General features: G+C 52.1%; 1 protein-coding gene across 1 annotated transcript in view; it reads right to left on the reverse strand.

The window, feature by feature from the left end:
- Positions 1-19511: 19511 nt before the first annotated feature.
- LOC138657566 (killer cell lectin-like receptor subfamily G member 1) overlaps positions 19512-20271 on the reverse strand; it is a 179703-nt gene continuing 178943 nt past the window's right edge. Inside the window, exon 9 of the mRNA XM_069745329.1 lies at positions 19512-19743. Coding sequence (XP_069601430.1) covers positions 19632-19743 — 112 coding nt within the window. The 3' untranslated portion in view covers positions 19512-19631. The remainder of the gene's footprint in view (positions 19744-20271) is intronic.

Below are 20271 nucleotides of genomic sequence, written 5' to 3' on the forward strand. Positions count from 1 at the left end.
CAGTGTGTGCTCTGGAGTATAGAGAGGAGGAAGGGACATGATGGAAGCTATGGATCGTGTGTGCTCTGGTGTATAGAGAGGAGGAGGGGACACGATGGAAGCTATGGACCATGTGTGGTCTGGTGTATAGAGAGGAGGAGGGGACACGATGGAAGCTATGGACCATGTGTGATCTGGTGTATAGAGAGGAGGAGAGGACACGATGGAAGCTATGGACAGTGTGTGCTCTGGTGTATTGAGAGGTGTAGAGGACACGATGGAAGCTATGGATCGTGTGTGCTCTGGTGTATAGAGAGGAGGAGAGGACACGATGGAAGCTATGGACCATGTGTGCTCTGGTGTATAGAGAGGAGGAGAGGACACGATGGAAGCTATGGACCGTGTGTGCTCTGGTGTATTGAGAGGTGGAGAGGACACGATGGAAGCTATGAATCGTGTGTGCTCTGGTGTATAGAGAGGAGGAGAGGACACGATGGAAGCTATGGACCATGTGTGCTCTGGTGTATTGAGAGGTGGAGAGGACACGATGGAAGCTATGGACCATGTGTGGTCTGGTGTATAGAGAGGAGGAGGGGACACGATGGAAGCTATGGACAGTGTGTGCTCTGGTGTATTGAGAGGTGGAGAGGACACGATGGAAGCTATGGATCGTGTGTGCTCTGGTGTATAGAGAGGAGGAGAGGACACGATGGAAGCTATGGACCGTGTGTGCTCTGGTGTATAGAGAGGAGGAGAGGACACGATGGAAGCTATGGACCATGTGTGCTCTGGTGTATAGAGAGGAGGAGAGGACACGATGGAAGCTATGGACCGTGTGTGCTCTGGTGTATTGAGAGGTGGAGAGGACACGATGGAAGCTATGGATCGTGTGTGCTCTGGTGTATAGAGAGGAGGAGAGGACACGATGGAAGCTATGGACCATGTGTGCTCTGGTGTATAGAGAGGAGGAGGGGACACGATGGAAGCTATGGACAGTGTGTGCTCTGGTGTATTGAGAGGTGGAGAGGACACGATGGAAGCTATGGATCGTGTGTGCTCTGGTGTATAGAGAGGAGGAGAGGACACGATGGAAGCTATGGACCGTGTGTGCTCTGGTGTATAGAGAGGAGGAGAGGACACGATGGAAGCTATGGACCATGTGTGCTCTGGTGTATAGAGAGGAGGAGAGGACACGATGGAAGCTATGGACCGTGTGTGCTCTGGTGTATTGAGAGGTGGAGAGGACACGATGGAAGCTATGGACCGTATGTGCTCTGGTGTATAGAGAGGAGGAGGGGACATGATGGAAGCTATGGATCGTGTGTGCTCTGGTGTATTGAGAGGTGGAGAGGACACGATGGAAGCTATGGACCGTGTGTGCTCTGGTGTATAGAGAGGAGGAGAGGACACGATGGAAGCTATGGACCATGTGTGGTCTGGTGTATAGAGAGGAGGAGGGGACACGATGGAAGCTATGGACCATGTGTGATCTGGTGTATAGAGAGGAGGAGAGGACACGATGGAAGCTATGGACCGTGTGTGCTCTGGTGTATAGAGAGGAGGAGGGGACACGATGGAAGCTATGGACCGTGTGTGCTCTGGTGTATAGAGAGGAGGAGGGGACACGATGGAAGCTATGGACCGTATGTGCTCTGGTGTATAGAGAGGAGGAGAGGACATGATGGAAGCTATGGACCGTGTGTGCTCTGGTGTATAGAGAGGTGGAGAGGACACGATGGAAGCTATGGACCATGTGTGCTCTGGTGAATTGAGAGGTGTAGAGGACACGATGGAAGCTATGGACCGTGTGTGCTCTGGTGTATAGAGAGGAGGAGAGGACAGGATGGAAGCTATGGACCATGTGTGCTCTGGTGTATAGAGAGGAGGAGAGGACACGATGGAAGCTATGGACCGTGTGTGCTCTGGTGTATAGAGAGGAGGAGAGGACACGATGGAAGCTATGGACCGTGTGTGCTCTGGTGTATAGAGAGGAGGAGAGGACATGATGGAAGCTATGGACCGTGTGCTCTGGTGTATAGAGAGGAGGAGGGGACACGATGGAAGCTATGGACCGTGTGTCCTCTGGTGTGTAGAGAGGAGGAGAGTACACGATGGAAGCTATGGACCGTGTGCTCTGGTGTATAGAGAGGAGGAGGGGACACGATGGAAGCTATCGACCGTGTGTGCTCTGGTGTATAGAGAGGAGGAGGGGACACGATGGAAGCTATGGACAGTGTGTGCTCTGGTGTATAGAGAGGAGGAGGGGACACGATGGAAGCTATGGACCGTGTGTGCTCTGGTGTATTGAGAGGTGGAGAGGACACGATGGAAGCTATGAACCGTGTGTGCTCTGGTGTATAGAGAGGAGGAGGGGACACGATGGAAGCTATGGACCGTGTGTGCTCAGGTGTATTGAGAGGAGGAGAGGACACGATGGAAGCTATGGACCGTGTGTGCTCAGGTGTATAGAGAGGAGGAGGGGACACGATGGAAGCTATGGACCGTGTGTGCTCTGGTGTATTGAGAGGAGGAGAGGACACGATGGAAGCTATGGACCGTGTGTGCTCTCGTGTATTGAGAGGTGGAGAGGACACGATGGAAGCTATGGACCGTGTGTGCTCTGGTGTATAGAGAGGAGGAGGGGACACGATGGAAGCTATGGACCGTGTGTGCTCTGGTGTGTAAAGAGGAGGAGAGGACACGATGGAAGCTATGGACCGTGTGTGCTCTGGTGTATAGAGAGGAGGAGAGGACACGATGGAAGCTATGGACCGTGTGTGCTCTGGTGTATAGAGAGGAGGAGAGGACACGATGGAAGCTATGGACCGTGTGTGCTCTGGTGTATAGAGAGGAGGAGGGGACACGATGGAAGCTATGGACCGTGTGTGCTCTGGTGTATAGAGAGGAGGAGAGGACACGATGGAAGCTATGGACCATGTGTGCTCTGGTGTATAGAGAGGAGGAGAGGACACGATGGAAGCTATGGACCGTGTGTGCTTTGGTGTATAGAGAGGAGGAGGGGACACGATGGAAGCTATGGACCGTGTGTGCTCTGGTGTATAGAGAGGAGGAGAGGACATGATGGAAGCTATGGACCGTGTTTGCTCTGGTGTATAGAGAGATAGAGAGGACACGATGGAAGCTATGGACAGTGTATGCTCTAGTGTATAGAGAGGAGGAGGGGACACGATGGAAGCTATGGACCATGTGTGCTCTGGTGTATAGAGAGGAGGAGGGGACACGATGGAAGCTATGGACCGTGTGTGCTCTGGTGTATAGAGAGGAGGAGGGGACACGATGGAAGCTATGGACCGTGTGTGTTCTGGTGTATAGAGAGGAGGAGAGGACACGATGGAAGCTATGGACAGTGTGTGCTCTGGTGTATAGAGAGGTGGAGGGGACACGATGGAAGCTATGGACCGTGTGTGTTCTGGTGTATAGAGAGGAGGAGGGGACATGATGGAAGCTATGGACCGTGTGTGCTCTGGTGTATAGAGAGGAGGAGGGGACACGATGGAAGCTATGGACCGTGTGTGCTCTGGTGTATAGAGAGGAGGAGGGGACACGATGGAAGCTATGGACCGTGTGTGTTCTGGTGTATAGAGAGGAGGAGAGGACACGATGGAAGCTATGGACAGTGTGTGCTCTGGTGTATAGAGAGGTGGAGGGGACACGATGGAATCTATGGACCGTGTGTGTTCTGGTGTATAGAGAGGAGGAGGGGACACGATGGAAGCTATGGACCGTGTGTGCTCTGGTGTATAGAGAGGAGGAGAGGACACGATGGAAGCTATGGACCGTGTGTGTTCTGGTGTATAGAGAGGAGGAGGGGACACGATGGAAGCTATGGACCGTGTGTGCTCTGGTGTATAGAGAGGAGGGGACACGATGGAAGCTATGGACCGTGTGTGCTCTGGTGTATAGAGAGGAGGAGAGGACACGATGGAAGCTATGGACCATGTGTGCTCTAGTGTATATAGAGGAGGAGGGGACACGATGGAAGCTATGGACCGTGTGTGCTCTGGTGTATAGAGAGGAGGAGAGGACACGATGGAAGCTATGGACAGTGTGTGCTCTGGTGTATAGAGAGGTGGAGGGGACACGATGGAAGCTATGGACCGTGTGCTCTAGTGTATAGAGAGGAGGAGGGGACACGATGGAAGCTATGGACCATGTGTGCTCTGGTGTATAGAGAGGAGGAGAGGACACGATGGAAGCTATGGACCGTGTGTGCTCTGGTGTATAGAGAGGTGGAGGGGACACGATGGAAGCTATGGACCATGTGTGCTCTGGTGTATAGAGAGGTGGAGGGGACACGATGGAAGCTATGGACCGTGTGTGCTCTGGTGTATAGAGAGGAGGAGAGGACACGATGGAAGCTATGGACCGTGTGTGCTCTGGTGTATAGAGAGGTGGAGGGGACACGATGGAAGCTATGGACCATGTGTGCTCTGGTGTATAGAGAGGTGGAGAGGACACGATGGAAGCTATGAACCATGTGTGCTCTGGTGTATTGAGAGGTGGAGAGGACATGATGGAAGCTATGGACCGTGTGTGCTCTGGTGTATAGAGAGGACATGATGGAAGCTATGGACCGTGTGTGCTCTGGTGTATAGAGAGGACATGATGGAAGCTATGGACCGTGTGTGCTCTGGTGTGTAGAGAGGAGAGGACACGATGGAAGCTATGGACCATGTGTGCTCTGGTGTATAGAGAGGAGGAGAGGACACGATGGAAGCTATGGACCGTGTGTGCTCTGGTGTATAGAGAGGTGGAGGGGACACGATGGAAGCTATGGACCATGTGTGCTCTGGTGTATAGAGAGGAGGAGAGGACACGATGGAAGCTATGGACCATGTGTGCTCTGGTGTATAGAGAGGAGGAGAGGACACGATGGAAGCTATGGACCGTGTGTGCTCTGGTGTATAGAGAGGAGGAGAGGACACGATGGAAGCTATGGACCATGTGTGCTCTGGTGTATAGAGAGGAGGAGAGGACACGATGGAAGCTATGGACACTGTGTGCTCTGGTGTATAGAGAGATGGAGAGGACACGATGGAAGCTATGGACCGTGTGTGCTCTGGTGTATAGAGAGGAGGAGAGGACACGATGGAAGCTATGGACTGTGTGTGCTCTGGTGTATAGAGAGGAGGGGGGGACACGATGGAAGCTATGGACCGTGTGTGCTCTGGTGTATAGAGAGGAGGAGAGGACACGATGGAAGCTATGGACTGTGTGTGCTCTGGTGTATAGAGAGGAGGGGACACGATGGAAGCTATGGACCGTGTGTGCTCTGGTGTATAGAGAGGAGGAGAGGACACGATGGAAGCTATGGACTGTGTGTGCTCTGGTGTATAGAGAGGAGGGGGGGACACGATGGAAGCTATGGACCGTGTGTGCTCTGGTGTATAGAGAGGAGGAGAGGACACGATGGAAGCTATGGACTGTGTGTGCTCTGGTGTATAGAGAGGAGGGGACACGATGGAAGCTATGGACCGTGTGTGTTCTGGTGTATAGAGAGATGGAGAGGACACGATGGAAGCTATGGACCATGTGTGCTCTGGTGTATAGGGAGGAGGAGAGCACACGATGGAAGCTATGGACCGTGTGTGCTCTGGTGTATAGAGAGGAGGAGAGCACACGATGGAAGCTATGGACCGTGTGTGCTCTGGTGTATAGAGAGGAGGAGAGGACACGATGGAAGCTATGGACCGTGTGTGCTCTGGTGTATGGAGAGGAGGAGGGGACACGATGGAAGCTATGGACCGTGTGTGCTCTGGTGTATAGAGAGGAGGAGGGGACACGATGGAAGCTATGGACCGTGTGTGCTCTGGTGTATAGAGAGGAGGAGAGGACACGATGGAAGCTATGGACCGTGTGTGCTCTGGTGTATAGAGAGGAGGAGGGGACACGATGGAAGCTATGGACCGTGTGTGCTCTGGTGTATAGAGAGGAGGAGAGGACACGATGGAAGCTATGGACCGTGTGTGCTCTGGTGTATTGAGAGGAGGAGAGGACGCGATGGAAGCTATGGACTGTGTGTGTTCTGGTGTATAGAGAGGAGGAGAGGACACGATGGAAGCTATGGACCGTGTGTGCTCTGGTGTATAGAGAGGAGGAGGGGACACGATGGAAGCTATGGACCATGTGTGTTCTGGTGTATAGAGAGGAGGAGAGGACACGATGGAAGCTATGGACAGTGTGTGCTCTGGTGTATAGAGAGGTGGAGGGGACACGATGGAAGCTATGGACCATGTGTGCTCTGGTGTATAGAGAGGAGGAGGGGACACGATGGAAGCTATGGACCGTGTGTGCTCTGGTGTATAGAGAGGAGGAGAGGACACGATGGAAGCTATGGACCATGTGTGTTCTGGTGTATAGAGAGGAGGAGAGGACACGATGGAAGCTATGGACCATGTGTGCTCTAGTGTATAGAGAGGAGGAGAGGACACGATGGAAGCTATGGACCGTGTGTGCTCTGGTGTATAGAGAGGAGGAGAGGACACGATGGAAGCTATGGACTGTGTGTGCTCTGGTGTATAGAGAGGAGGAGAGGACACGATGGAAGCTATGGACCGTGTGTGCTCTGGTGTATAGAGAGGAGGAGAGGACACGATGGAAGCTATGGACCATGTGTGCTCTAGTGTATAGAGAGGAGGAGGGGACACGATGGAAGCTATGGACCGTGTGTGCTCTGGTGTATAGAGAGGAGGAGAGGACACGATGGAAGCTATGGACCATGTGTGCTCTAGTGTATAGAGAGGAGGAGGGGACACGATGGAAGCTATGGACCGTGTGTGCTCTGGTGTATAGAGAGGAGGAGAGGACACGATGGAAGTTATGGACCGTGTGTGCTCTGGTGTATAGAGAGGAGGGGACACGATGGAAGCTATGGACCGTGTGTGCTCTGGTGTATAGAGAGGAGGAGAGGACACGATGGAAGCTATGGACCGTGTGTGCTCTGGTGTATAGAGGGGAGGAGAGGACACGATGGAAGCTATGGACAGTGTGTGCTCTGGTGTATAGAGAGGAGGAGAGGACACGATGGAAGCTATGGACCGTGTGTGCTCTGGTGTATAGAGAGGAGAGGACATGATGGAAGCTATGGACCGTGTGTGCTCTGGTGTATAGAGAGGAGGAGGGGACACGATGGAAGCTATGGACCATGTGTGCTCTGGTGTATAGAGAGGTGGAGAGGACACGATGGAAGCTATGGACCGTGTGTGCTCTGGTGTATAGAGAGGAGGAGAGGACACGATGGAAGCTATGGACCGTGTGTGCTCTGGTGTATTGAGAGGTGGAGAGGACATGATGGAAGCTATGGACCATGTGTGCTCTGGTGTATAGAGAGGAGGAGAGGACACGATGGAAGCTATGGACCATGTGTGCTCTGGTGTATAGAGAGGTGGAGAGGACACGATGGAAGCTATGGACCATGTGTGATCTGGTGTATAGAGAGGAGGAGAGGACACGATGGAAGCTATGGACCATGTGTGCTCTGGTGTATTGAGAGGTGGAGAGGACATGATGGAAGCTATGGACCGTGTGTGCTCTGGTGTATAGAGAGGACATGATGGAAGCTATGGACCGTGTGTGCTCTGGTGTATAGAGAGGACATGATGGAAGCTATGGAGCGTGTGTGCTCTGGTGTATAGAGAGGTGGAGGGGACACGATGGAAGCTATGGAACGTGTGTGCTCTGGTGTATAGAGAGGAGGAGGGGACACGATGGAAGCTATGGACCGTGTGTGCTCTGGTGTATAGAGAGGAGGAGGGGACACGATGGAAGCTATGGACCGTGTGTGCTCTGGTGTATAGAGAGGAGGAGAGGACACGATGGAAGCTATGGACCGTGTGTGCTCTGGTGTATAGAGAGGTGGAGGGGACACGATGGAAGCTATGGACCGTGTGTGCTCTGGTGTATAGAGAGGAGGAGGGGACACGATGGAAGCTATGGACCGTGTGTGCTCTGGTGTATAGAGAGGAGGAGAGGACACGATGGAAGCTATGGACCATGTGTGGTCTGGTGTATAGAGAGGTGGAGGGGACACGATGGAAGCTATGGACCGTGTGTGCTCTGGTGTATAGAGAGGAGGAGGGGACATGATGGAATCTATGGACCATGTGTGCTCTGGTGTATAGAGAGATGGAGAGGACATGATGGAATCTATGGACCATGTGTGCTCTGGTGTATAGAGAGGTGGAGAGGACATGATGGAAGCTATGGACCGTGTGTGCTCTGGTGTATAGAGAGGAGGAGGGGACATGATGGAAGCTATGGACCGTGTGTGCTCTGGTGTATAGAGAGGAGGAGGGGACATGATGGAAGCTATGGACAGTGTGTGCTCTGGTGTATAGAGAGGAGGAGAGGACACGATGGAAGCTATGGACAGTGTGTGCTCTGGTGTATAGAGAGGAGGAGGGGACATGATGGAAGCTATGGACCGTGTGTGCTCTGGTGTATAGAGAGGAGGAGAGGACACGATGGAAGCTATGGACAGTGTGTGCTCTGGTATATAGAGAGGAGGAGAGGACACGATGGAAGCTATGGACCGTGTGTGCTCTGGTGTATAGAGAGGTGGAGAGGACATGATGGAAGCTATGGACAGTGTGTGCTCTGGTGTATAGAGAGGAGGAGGGGACATGATGGAAGCTATGGACCGTGTGTGCTCTGGTGTATAGAGAGGAGGAGAGGACACGATGGAAGCTATGGACCGTGTGTGCTCTGGTGTATAGAGAGGTGGAGGGGACACGATGGAAGCTATGGACCGTGTATGCTATGGTGTATAGAGAGGAGGAGAGGACACGATGGAAGCTATGGACAGTGTGTGCTCTGGTGTATAGAGAGGAGGAGGGGAGACGATGGAAGCTATGGACCGTGTGTGCTCTGGTGTATAGAGAGGTGGAGAGGACACAATGGAAGCTATGGACAGTGTGTGCTCTGGTGTATAGAGAGATGGGACACGATGGAAGCTATGGACCGTGTGCTCTGGTGTATAGAGAGGAGGAGAGGGCACGATGGAAGCTATGGACCGTGTGTGCTCTGGTGTATAGAGAGGAGGAGAGGACACGATGGAAGCTATGGACCGTGTGTGTTCTGGTGTATAGAGAGGAGGAGGGGACACGATGGAAGCTATGGACCGTGTGTGCTCTGGTGTATAGAGAGGAGGAGAGGACATGATGGAAGCTATGGACCATGTGTGCTATGGTGTATAGAGAGGAGGAGAGGACACGATGGAAGCTATGGACAGTGTGTGCTCTGGTGTATAGAGAGGAGGAGGGGAGACGATGGAAGCTATGGACCGTGTATGCTATGGTGTATAGAGAGGAGGAGAGGACACGATGGAAGCTATGGACCATGTGTGCTCTGGTGTATAGAGAGGTGGAGAGGACACAATGGAAGCTATGGACAGCGTGTGCTCTGGTGTATAGAGAGATGGGACACGATGGAAGCTATGGACCGTGTGTGCTCTGGTGTATAGAGAGGAGGAGGGGACACGATGGAAGCTATGGACCGTGTGTGCTCTGGTGTATAGAGAGGAGGAGAGGACACGATGGAAGCTATGGACCGTGTGTGTTCTGGTGTATAGAGAGGAGGAGGGGAGACGATGGAAGCTATGGACCGTGTGTGCTCTGGTGTATAGAGAGGAGGAGGGGAGACGATGGAAGCTATGAACCATGTGTGCTCTGGTGTATAGAGAGGAGGAGAGGACACGATGGAAGCTATGGACCGTGTGCTCTGGTGTGTAGAGAGGAGAGGACACGATGGAAGCTATGGACAGTGTGTGCTCTGGTGTATAGAGAGGAGGAGGGGACACGATGGAAGCTATGGACAGTGTGTGCTCTGGTGTATAGAGAGGAGGAGGGGAGACGATGGAAGCTATGAACCATGTGTGCTCTGGTGTATAGAGAGGAGGAGGGGAGACGATGGAAGCTATGGACCGTGTATGCTATGGTGTATAGAGAGGAGGAGAGGACACGATGGAAGCTATGGACCATGTGTGCTCTGGTGTATAGAGAGGTGGAGAGGACACAATGGAAGCTATGGACAGTGTGTGCTCTGGTGTATAGAGAGATGGGACACGATGGAAGCTATGGACCGTGTGCTCTGGTGTATAGAGAGGAGGAGAGGGCACGATGGAAGCTATGGACCATGTGTGCTCTGGTGTATAGAGAGGAGGAGAGGACATGATGGAAGCTATGGACCGTGTGTGCTCTGGTGTATAGAGAGGAGGAGAGGACACGATGGAAGCTATGGACCGTGTGTGCTCTGGTGTATAGAGAGGTGGAGAGGACACGATGGAAGCTATGGACCGTGTGTGCTCTGGTGTATAGAGAGGAGGAGAGGACACGATGGAAGCTATGGACCATGTGTGCTCTGGTGTATAGAGAGGAGGAGTGGACACGATGGAAGCTATGGACCATGTGTGCTCTGGTGTATAGAGAGGTGGAGAGGACACGATGGAAGCTATGGACCGTGTGTGCTCTGGTGTATAGAGAGGAGGAGAGGACACGATGGAAGCTATGGACCGTGTGTGCTATGGTGTATAGAGAGGAGGGGACACGATGGAAGCTATGGACCGTGTGTGCTCTGGTGTATAGAGAGGAGGAGAGGACACGATGGAAGCTATGGACCGTGTGTGTTCTGGTGTATAGAGAGGAGGAGGGGACACGATGGAAGCTATGGACCGTGTGTGCTCTGGTGTATAGAGAGGAGGAGAGGACATGATGGAAGCTATGGACCGTGTGTGCTCTGGTCTATAGAGAGGAGGAGAGGACACGATGGAAGCTATGGACCATGTGTGCTCTGGTGTATAGAGAGGAGGAGAGGACACGATGGAAGCTATGGACCATGTGTGCTATGGTGTATAGAGAGGAGGAGAGGACACGATGGAAGCTATGGACAGTGTGTGCTATGGTGTATAGAGAGGAGGAGAGGACACGATGGAAGCTATGGACAGTGTGTGCTCTGGTGTATAGAGAGGAGGAGGGGAGACGATGGAAGCTATGGACCGTGTATGCTATGGTGTATAGAGAGGAGGAGAGGACACGATGGAAGCTATGGACCATGTGTGCTCTGGTGTATAGAGAGGTGGAGAGGACACGATGGAAGCTATGGACCGTGTGTGCTCTGGTGTATAGAGAGGAGGAGAGGACACGATGGAAGCTATGGACCGTGTGTGCTCTGGTGTATAGAGAGGAGGAGAGGACACGATGGAAGCTATGGACAGTGTGTGCTCTGGTGTATAGAGAGGAGGAGAGGACACGATGGAAGCTATGGACCGTGTGTGCTCTGGTGTATAGAGAGGAGGAGGGGACACGATGGAAGCTATGGACCGTGTGTGCTCTGGTGTATAGAGAGGAGGAGAGGACACGATGGAAGCTATGGACAGTGTGTGCTCTGGTGTATAGAGAGGAGGAGAGGACACGATGGAAGCTATGGACCGTGTGTGCTCTGGTGTATAGAGAGGAGGAGAGGACACGATGGAAGCTATGGACCGTGTGTGCTCTGGTGTATAGAGAGGAGGAGGGGAGACGATGGAAGCTATGGACCGTGTATGCTATGGTGTATAGAGAGGAGGAGAGGACACGATGGAAGCTATGGACCGTGTGTGCTCTGGTGTATAGAGAGGAGGAGAGGACACGATGGAAGCTATGGACACTGTGTGCTCTGGTGTATAGAGAGGTGGAGAGGACACAATGGAAGCTATGGACAGTGTGTGCTCTGGTGTATAGAGAGATGGGACACGATGGAAGCTATGGACCGTGTGTGCTCTGGTGTATAGAGAGGAGAGGACACGATGGAAGCTATAGACCATGTGTGTTCTGGTGTATAGAGAGGAGGAGGGGACACGATGGAAGCTATGGACCGTGTGTGCTCTGGTGTATAGAGAGGAGGAGGGGACACGATGGAAGCTATGGACACTGTGTGCTCTGGTGTATAGAGAGGTGGAGAGGACACAATGGAAGCTATGGACAGTGTGTGCTCTGGTGTATAGAGAGATGGGACACGATGGAAGCTATGGACCGTGTGTGTTCTGGTGTATAGAGAGGAGGAGGGGACACGATGGAAGCTATGGACCATGTGTGCTCTGGTGTATAGAGAGGTGGAGAGGACACAATGGAAGCTATGGACCATGTGTGCTCTGGTGTATAGAGAGATGGGACACGATGGAAGCTATGGACCGTGTGTGCTCTGGTGTATAGAGAGGAGGAGGGGACACGATGGAAGCTATGGACCATGTGTGCTCTGGTGTATAGAGAGGTGGAGAGGACACAATGGAAGCTATGGACAGTGTGTGCTCTGGTGTATAGAGAGATGGGACACGATGGAAGCTATGGACCGTGTGTGTTCTGGTGTATAGAGAGGAGGAGGGGACACGATGGAAGCTATGGACCATGTGTGCTCTGGTGTATAGAGAGGAGGGGAGGACACGATGGAAGCTATGGACCGTGTGTGCTCTGGTGTATAGAGAGGAGGAGAGGACACGATGGAAGCTATGGACCATGTGTGTTCTGGTGTATAGAGAGGAGGAGGGGACACGATGGAAGCTATGGACCATGTGTGCTCTGGTGTATAGAGAGGTGGAGAGGACATGATGGAATCTATGGACCGTGTGTGCTCTGGTGTATAGAGAGGTGGAGAGGACATGATGGAATCTATGGACCGTGTGTGCTCTGGTGTATAGAGAGGAGGAGAGGACACGATGGAAGCTATGGACCGTGTGTGCTTTGGTGTATAGAGAGGACACGATGGAAGCTATGGACCGTGTGTGCTCTGGTGTATTGAGAGGACACGATGGAATCTATGGACCGTGTGTGCTCTGGTGTATAGAGAGGAGAGGACATGATGGAAGCTATGGACCGTGTGTGCTCTGGTGTATAGAGAGGACATGATGGAAGCTATGGACCGTGTGTGCTCTGGTGTATAGAGAGGACATGATGGAAGCTATGGAGCGTGTGTGCTCTGGTGTATAGAGAGGAGGAGGGGACACGATGGAAGCTATGGACCGTGTGTGCTCTGGTGTATAGAGAGGAGGAGGGGACACGATGGAAGCTATGGACCGTGTGTGCTCTGGTGTATAGATAGGAGGAGAGGACACGATGGAAGCTATGGACCGTGTGTGCTCTGGTGTATAGAGAGGTGGAGGGGACACGATGGAAGCTATGGACCGTGTGTGCTCTGGTGTATAGAGAGGAGGAGGGGACACGATGGAAGCTATGGACCGTGTGTGCTCTGGTGTATAGAGAGGAGGAGGGGACACGATGGAAGCTATGGACCATGTGTGGTCTGGTGTATAGAGAGGTGGAGGGGACACGATGGAAGCTATGGACCGTGTGTGCTCTGGTGTATAGAGAGGAGGAGGGGACATGATGGAATCTATGGACCATGTGTGCTCTGGTGTATAGAGAGATGGAGAGGACATGATGGAATCTATGGACCATGTGTGCTCTGGTGTATAGAGAGGTGGAGAGGACATGATGGAAGCTATGGACAGTGTGTGCTCTGGTGTATAGAGAGGAGGAGGGGACATGATGGAAGCTATGGACAGTGTGTGCTCTGGTGTATAGAGAGGTGGAGAGGACATGATGGAAGCTATGGACAGTGTGTGCTCTGGTGTATAGAGAGGTGGAGGGGACACGATGGAAGCTATGGACCGTGTATGCTATGGTGTATAGAGAGGAGGAGAGGACACGATGGAAGCTATGGACAGTGTGTGCTCTGGTGTATAGAGAGGAGGAGAGGACACGATGGAAGCTATGGACCGTGTGCTCTGGTGTATAGAGAGGAGGAGAGGGCACGATGGAAGCTATGGACCGTGTGTGCTCTGGTGTATAGAGAGGTGGAGAGGACACAATGGAATCTATGGACCGTGTGTGCTCTGGTGTATAGAGAGGAGGAGGGGACATGATGGAATCTATGGACCGTGTGTGCTCTGGTGTATAGAGAGGTGGAGGGGACACGATGGAAGCTATGGACCGTGTATGCTATGGTGTATAGAGAGGAGGAGAGGACACGATGGAAGCTATGGACAGTGTGTGCTCTGGTGTATAGAGAGGAGGAGAGGACACGATGGAAGCTATGGACCGTGTGCTCTGGTGTATAGAGAGGAGGAGAGGGCACGATGGAAGCTATGGACCGTGTGTGCTCTGGTGTATAGAGAGATGGGACACGATGGAAGCTATGGACCGTGTGCTCTGGTGTATAGAGAGGAGGAGAGGGCACGATGGAAGCTATGGACCGTGTGTGCTCTGGTGTATAGAGAGGAGGAGAGGACACGATGGAAGCTATGGACCGTGTGTGTTCTGGTGTATAGAGAGGAGGAGGGGACACGATGGAAGCTATGGACCGTGTGTGCTCTGGTGTATAGAGAGGAGGAGAGGACATGATGGAAGCTATGGACCATGTGTGCTATGGTGTATAGAGAGGAGGAGAGGACACGATGGAAGCTATGGACAGTGTGTGCTCTGGTGTATAGAGAGGAGGAGGGGAGACGATGGAAGCTATGGACCGTGTGTGCTCTGGTGTATAGAGAGGTGGAGGGGACACGATGGAAGCTATGAACCATGTGTGCTATGGTGTATAGAGAGGAGGAGAGGACACAATGGAAGCTATGGACAGTGTGTGCTCTGGTGTATAGAGAGGTGGAGAGGACACGATGGAAGCTATGGACCGTGTGTGTTCTGGTGTATAGAGAGGTGGAGAGGACACAATGGAAGCTATGGACCGTGTGTGCTCTGGTGTATAGAGAGGTGGAGAGGACACGATGGAAGCTATGGACCGTGTGTGTTCTGGTGTATAGAGAGGAGGAGGGGACACGATGGAAGCTATGGACCGTGTGTGCTCTGGTGTATAGAGAGGAGGAGAGGACACGATGGAAGCTATGGACCGTGTGTGTTCTGGTGTATAGAGAGGAGGAGGGGAGACGATGGAAGCTATGGACCGTGTATGCTATGGTGTATAGAGAGGAGGAGAGGACACGATGGAAGCTATGGACCATGTGTGCTCTGGTGTATAGAGAGGAGGAGAGGACACGATGGAAGCTATGGACAGTGTGTGCTCTGGTGTATAGAGAGGAGGAGGGGAGACGATGGAAGCTATGGACCATGTGTGCTCTGGTGTATAGAGAGATGGGACACGATGGAAGCTATGGACCGTGTGTGCTCTGGTGTATAGAGAGGAGGAGAGGACACGATGGAAGCTATGGACCATGTGTGCTCTGGTGTATAGAGAGATGGGACACGATGGAAGCTATGGACCGTGTGTGCTCTGGTGTATAGAGAGGAGGAGAGGACACGATGGAAGCTATGGACCGTGTATGCTATGGTGTATAGAGAGGAGGAGAGGACACGATGGAAGCTATGGACTGTGTGTGCTCTGGTGTATAGAGAGGAGGAGGGGAGACGATGGAAGCTATGGACCGTGTATGCTATGGTGTATAGAGAGGAGGAGAGGACACGATGGAAGCTATAGACCATGTGTGCTCTGGTGTATAGAGAGGAGGAGGGGAGACGATGGAAGCTATGGACCGTGTATGCTATGGTGTATAGAGAGGAGGAGAGGACACGATGGAAGCTATGGACCGTGTGTGCTCTGGTGTATAGAGAGGAGGAGAGGACATGATGGAAGCTATGGACCATGTGTGCTCTGGTGTATAGAGAGATGGGACACGATGGAAGCTATGGACCGTGTGTGCTCTGGTGTATAGAGAGGAGGAGAGGACACAATGGAAGCTATGGACCATGTGTGCTCTGGTGTATAGAGAGATGGGACACGATGGAAGCTATGGACCGTGTGTGCTCTGGTGTATAGAGAGGAGGAGAGGACACGATGGAAGCTATGGACCGTGTATGCTATGGTGTATAGAGAGATGGGACACGATGGAAGCTATGGACCGTGTGTGCTCTGGTGTATAGAGAGGAGGAGAGGACACGATGGAAGCTATGGACTGTGTGTGCTCTGGTGTATAGAGAGGAGGAGGGGAGACGATGGAAGCTATGGACCGTGTATGCTATGGTGTATAGAGAGGAGGAGAGGACACGATGGAAGCTATAGACCATGTGTGCTCTGGTGTATAGAGAGGAGGAGGGGAGACGATGGAAGCTATGGACCGTGTATGCTATGGTGTATAGAGAGGAGGAGAGGACACGATGGAAGCTATGGACCGTGTGTGCTCTGGTGTATAGAGAGGAGGAGAGGACATGATGGAAGCTATGGACCATGTGTGCTATGGTGTATAGAGAGGAGGAGAGGACACGATGGAAGCTATGGACAGTGTGTGCTCTGGTGTATAGAGAGGAGGAGAGGACACGATGGAAGCTATAGACCATGTGTGCTCTGGTGTATAGAGAGGTGGAGAGGACACAATGGAAGCTATGGACAGTGTGTGCTCTGGTGTATAGAGAGATGGGACACGATGGAAGCTATGGACCGTGTGTGCTCTGGTGTATAGAGAGGAGGAGGGGAGACGATGGAAGCTATGGACCGTGTGTGCTCTGGTGTATAGAGAGGAGGAGGGGAGACGATGGAAGCTATGGACCGTGTGTGCTCTGGTGTATAGAGAGGAGGAGAGGACACGATGGTAGCTATGGACCATGTGTGCTCTGGTGTATAGAGAGGTGGAGAGGACACAATGGAAGCTATGGACAGTGTGTGCTCTGGTGTATAGAGAGATGGGACACGATGGAAGCTATGGACCGTGTGTGTTCTGGTGTATAGAGAGGAGGAGGGGACACGATGGAAGCTATGGACCGTGTGTGCTCTGGTGTATAGAGAGGAGGAGGGGACACGATGGAAGCTATGGACCATGTGTGCTCTGGTGTATAGAGAGGTGGAGAGGACACAATGGAAGCTATGGACAGTGTGTGCTCTGGTGTATAGAGAGATGGGACACGATGGAAGCTATGGACCGTGTGTGCTCTGGTGTATAGAGAGGAGGAGAGGACACGATGGAAGCTATGGACCGTGTGTGCTCTGATGTATAGAGAGGAGGAGAGGACACGATGGAAGCTATGGACCGTGTGTGTTCTGGTGTATAGAGAGGAGGAGGGGACACGATGGAAGCTATGGACCATGTGTGCTCTGGTGTATAGAGAGGAGGGGAGGACACGATGGAAGCTATGGACCGTGTGTGCTCTGGTGTATAGAGAGGAGGAGAGGACACGATGGAAGCTATGGACCCTGTGTGCTCTGGTGTATAGAGAGGTGGAGGGGACACGATGGAAGCTATGGACCGTGTGTGCTCTGGTGTATAGAGAGGAGGAGAGGACATGATGGAATCTATGGACCGTGTGTACTCTGGTGTATAGAGAGGTGGAGAGGACATGATGGAATCTATGGACCGTGTGTGCTCTGGTGTATAGAGAGGTGGAGAGGACATGATGGAATCTATGGACCGTGTGTGCTCTGGTGTATAGAGAGGAGGAGAGGACATGATGGAATCTATGGACCATGTGTGCTCTGGTGTATAGAGAGGTGGAGAGGACATGATGGAAGCTATGGACCGTGTGTGCTCTGGTGTATAGAGAGGAGGAGAGGACACGATGGAAGCTATGGACCATGTGTGCTCTGGTGTATAGAGAGGTGGAGAGGACATGATGGAATCTATGGACCGTGTGTGCTCTGGTGTATAGAGAGGTGGAGAGGACATGATGGAATCTATGGACCGTGTGTGCTCTGGTGTATAGAGAGGTGGAGAGGACATGATGGAATCTATGGACCGTGTGTGCTCTGGTGTATAGAGAGGAGGAGAGGACATGATGGAATCTATGGACCATGTGTGCTCTGGTGTATAGAGAGGTGGAGAGGACATGATGGAATCTATGGACCGTGTGTGCTCTGGTGTATAGAGAGGTGGAGAGGACATGATGGAATCTATGGACCGTGTGTGCTCTGGTGTATAGAGAGGAGGAGGGGACACGATGGAAGCTATGGACCATGTGTGCTCTGGTGTATAGAGAGGTGGAGAGGACATGATGGAATCTATGGACCGTGTGTGCTCTGGTGTATAGAGAGGTGGAGAGGACATGATGGAATCTATGGACCGTGTGTGCTCTGGTGTATAGAGAGGAGGAGGGGACACGATGGAAGCTATGGACCATGTGTGCTCTGGTGTATAGAGAGGTGGAGAGGACATGATGGAATCTATGGACCGTGTGTGCTCTGGTGTATAGAGAGGTGGAGAGGACATGATGGAATCTATGGACCGTGTGTGCTCTGGTGTATGGAGAGGAGGAGAGGACACGATGGAAGCTATGGACCGTGTGTGCTTTGGTGTATAGAGAGGACACGATGGAAGCTATGGACCGTGTGTGCTCTGGTGTATTGAGAGGACACGATGGAATCTATGGACCGTGTGTGCTCTGGTGTATAGAGAGGAGGAGAGGACACGATGGAAGCTATGGACCGTGTGTGCTCTGGTGTATAGAGAGGAGAGGACATGATGGAAGCTATGTACACTGTGTGCTCTGGTGTATAGAGAGATGGGACACGATGGAAGCTTTGGACCGTGTGTGCTCTGGTGTATAGAGAGATGGGACACGATGGAAGTTATGGACCATGTGTGCTCTGGTGTATAGAGAGGAGGAGAGGACATGATGGAATCTATGGACCGTGTGTGCTCTGGTGTATAGAGAGGTGGAGAGGACATGATGGAATCTATGGACCGTGTGTGCTCTGGTGTATAGAGAGGAGGAGAGGACATGATGGAATCTATGGACCATGTGTGCTCTGGTGTATAGAGAGGTGGAGAGGACATGATGGAATCTATGGACCGTGTGTGCTCTGGTGTATAGAGAGGTGGAGAGGACATGATGGAATCTATGGACCGTGTGTGCTCTGGTGTATAGAGAGGAGGAGGGGACACGATGGAAGCTATGGACCATGTGTGCTCTGGTGTATAGAGAGGTGGAGAGGACATGATGGAATCTATGGACCGTGTGTGCTCTGGTGTATAGAGAGGTGGAGAGGACATGATGGAATCTATGGACCGTGTGTGCTCTGGTGTATAGAGAGGAGGAGGGGACACGATGGAAGCTATGGACCATGTGTGCTCTGGTGTATAGAGAGGTGGAGAGGACATGATGGAATCTATGGACCGTGTGTGCTCTGGTGTATAGAGAGGTGGAGAGGACATGATGGAATCTATGGACCGTGTGTGCTCTGGTGTATGGAGAGGAGGAGAGGACACGATGGAAGCTATGGACCGTGTGTGCTTTGGTGTATAGAGAGGACACGATGGAAGCTATGGACCGTGTGTGCTCTGGTGTATAGAGAGGTGGAGAGGACATGATGGAATCTATGGACCGTGTGTGCTCTGGTGTATGGAGAGGAGGAGAGGACACGATGGAAGCTATGGACCGTGTGTGCTTTGGTGTATAGAGAGGACACGATGGAAGCTATGGACCGTGTGTGCTCTGGTGTATTGAGAGGACACGATGGAATCTATGGACCGTGTGTGCTCTGGTGTATAGAGAGGAGAGGACATGATGGAAGCTATGGACCGTGTGTGCTTTGGTGTATAGAGAGGACATGATGGAAGCTATGGATCGTGTGTGCTCTGATGTACAAAGGCGGAAAGGACATGATTGCACTTTTATTATCTTCATCCATGATGACAGTCTGGAAGGATGTAACCAGACAATGCGTTTATCTTATTGAGGTGGCTTCTTCTCGCAGATCCAGTGCAGTTCCTTAAGGCAGTTCTCTTTGACGAGGCGGTCAGCACTGATCTTTGCGCAGGATCCTTGCCCTTCAGTGACCGTTCTACATAACACAAGAGTCAGAGACATTTCATCAGAGTATTGTGGACAAAGAATAGTCAGATAAGACATTTTTAATATGAAACAATAGACTCTAGATCTGGGGTGCACAACATGCGGCCTGTGCTGCTGCTGGATACACCCCACCAATGTTCAGGTGCTGCACAGAAAGAAAACCGATCACATTGGTGATCGATCAGCTTTGTATGTGTGATGATCGCTGTGTCTGTGTCATGATTTCTCTGCCGTTAGCTCCTGTACTCTTCTGTATCCATTGGTGCTGTCCTCTGGGTGCAGTGAGTTCTCCTCCTGCTCACATCACTGAATTACTGCAGCTGAAGACACTTATCTCGCTAAACGCTGCACACAATATATGGCCAGTGACGTAATGGAGCCATTCACATCATTGGTCATGATGGGAATCATAGATATCCTGGCACCTTTCTCATGGGTACATTCTCTATTAACCTCTTGTATGCCAAACAACTGAGGGCTATTCAAATGTATGAACAAAAATTCTAGGATCATGCTG

This window comes from Ranitomeya imitator, chromosome 1 (genome assembly GCF_032444005.1).
Source record: "Ranitomeya imitator isolate aRanImi1 chromosome 1, aRanImi1.pri, whole genome shotgun sequence".
Lineage (NCBI taxonomy): Eukaryota > Metazoa > Chordata > Amphibia > Anura > Dendrobatidae > Ranitomeya > Ranitomeya imitator.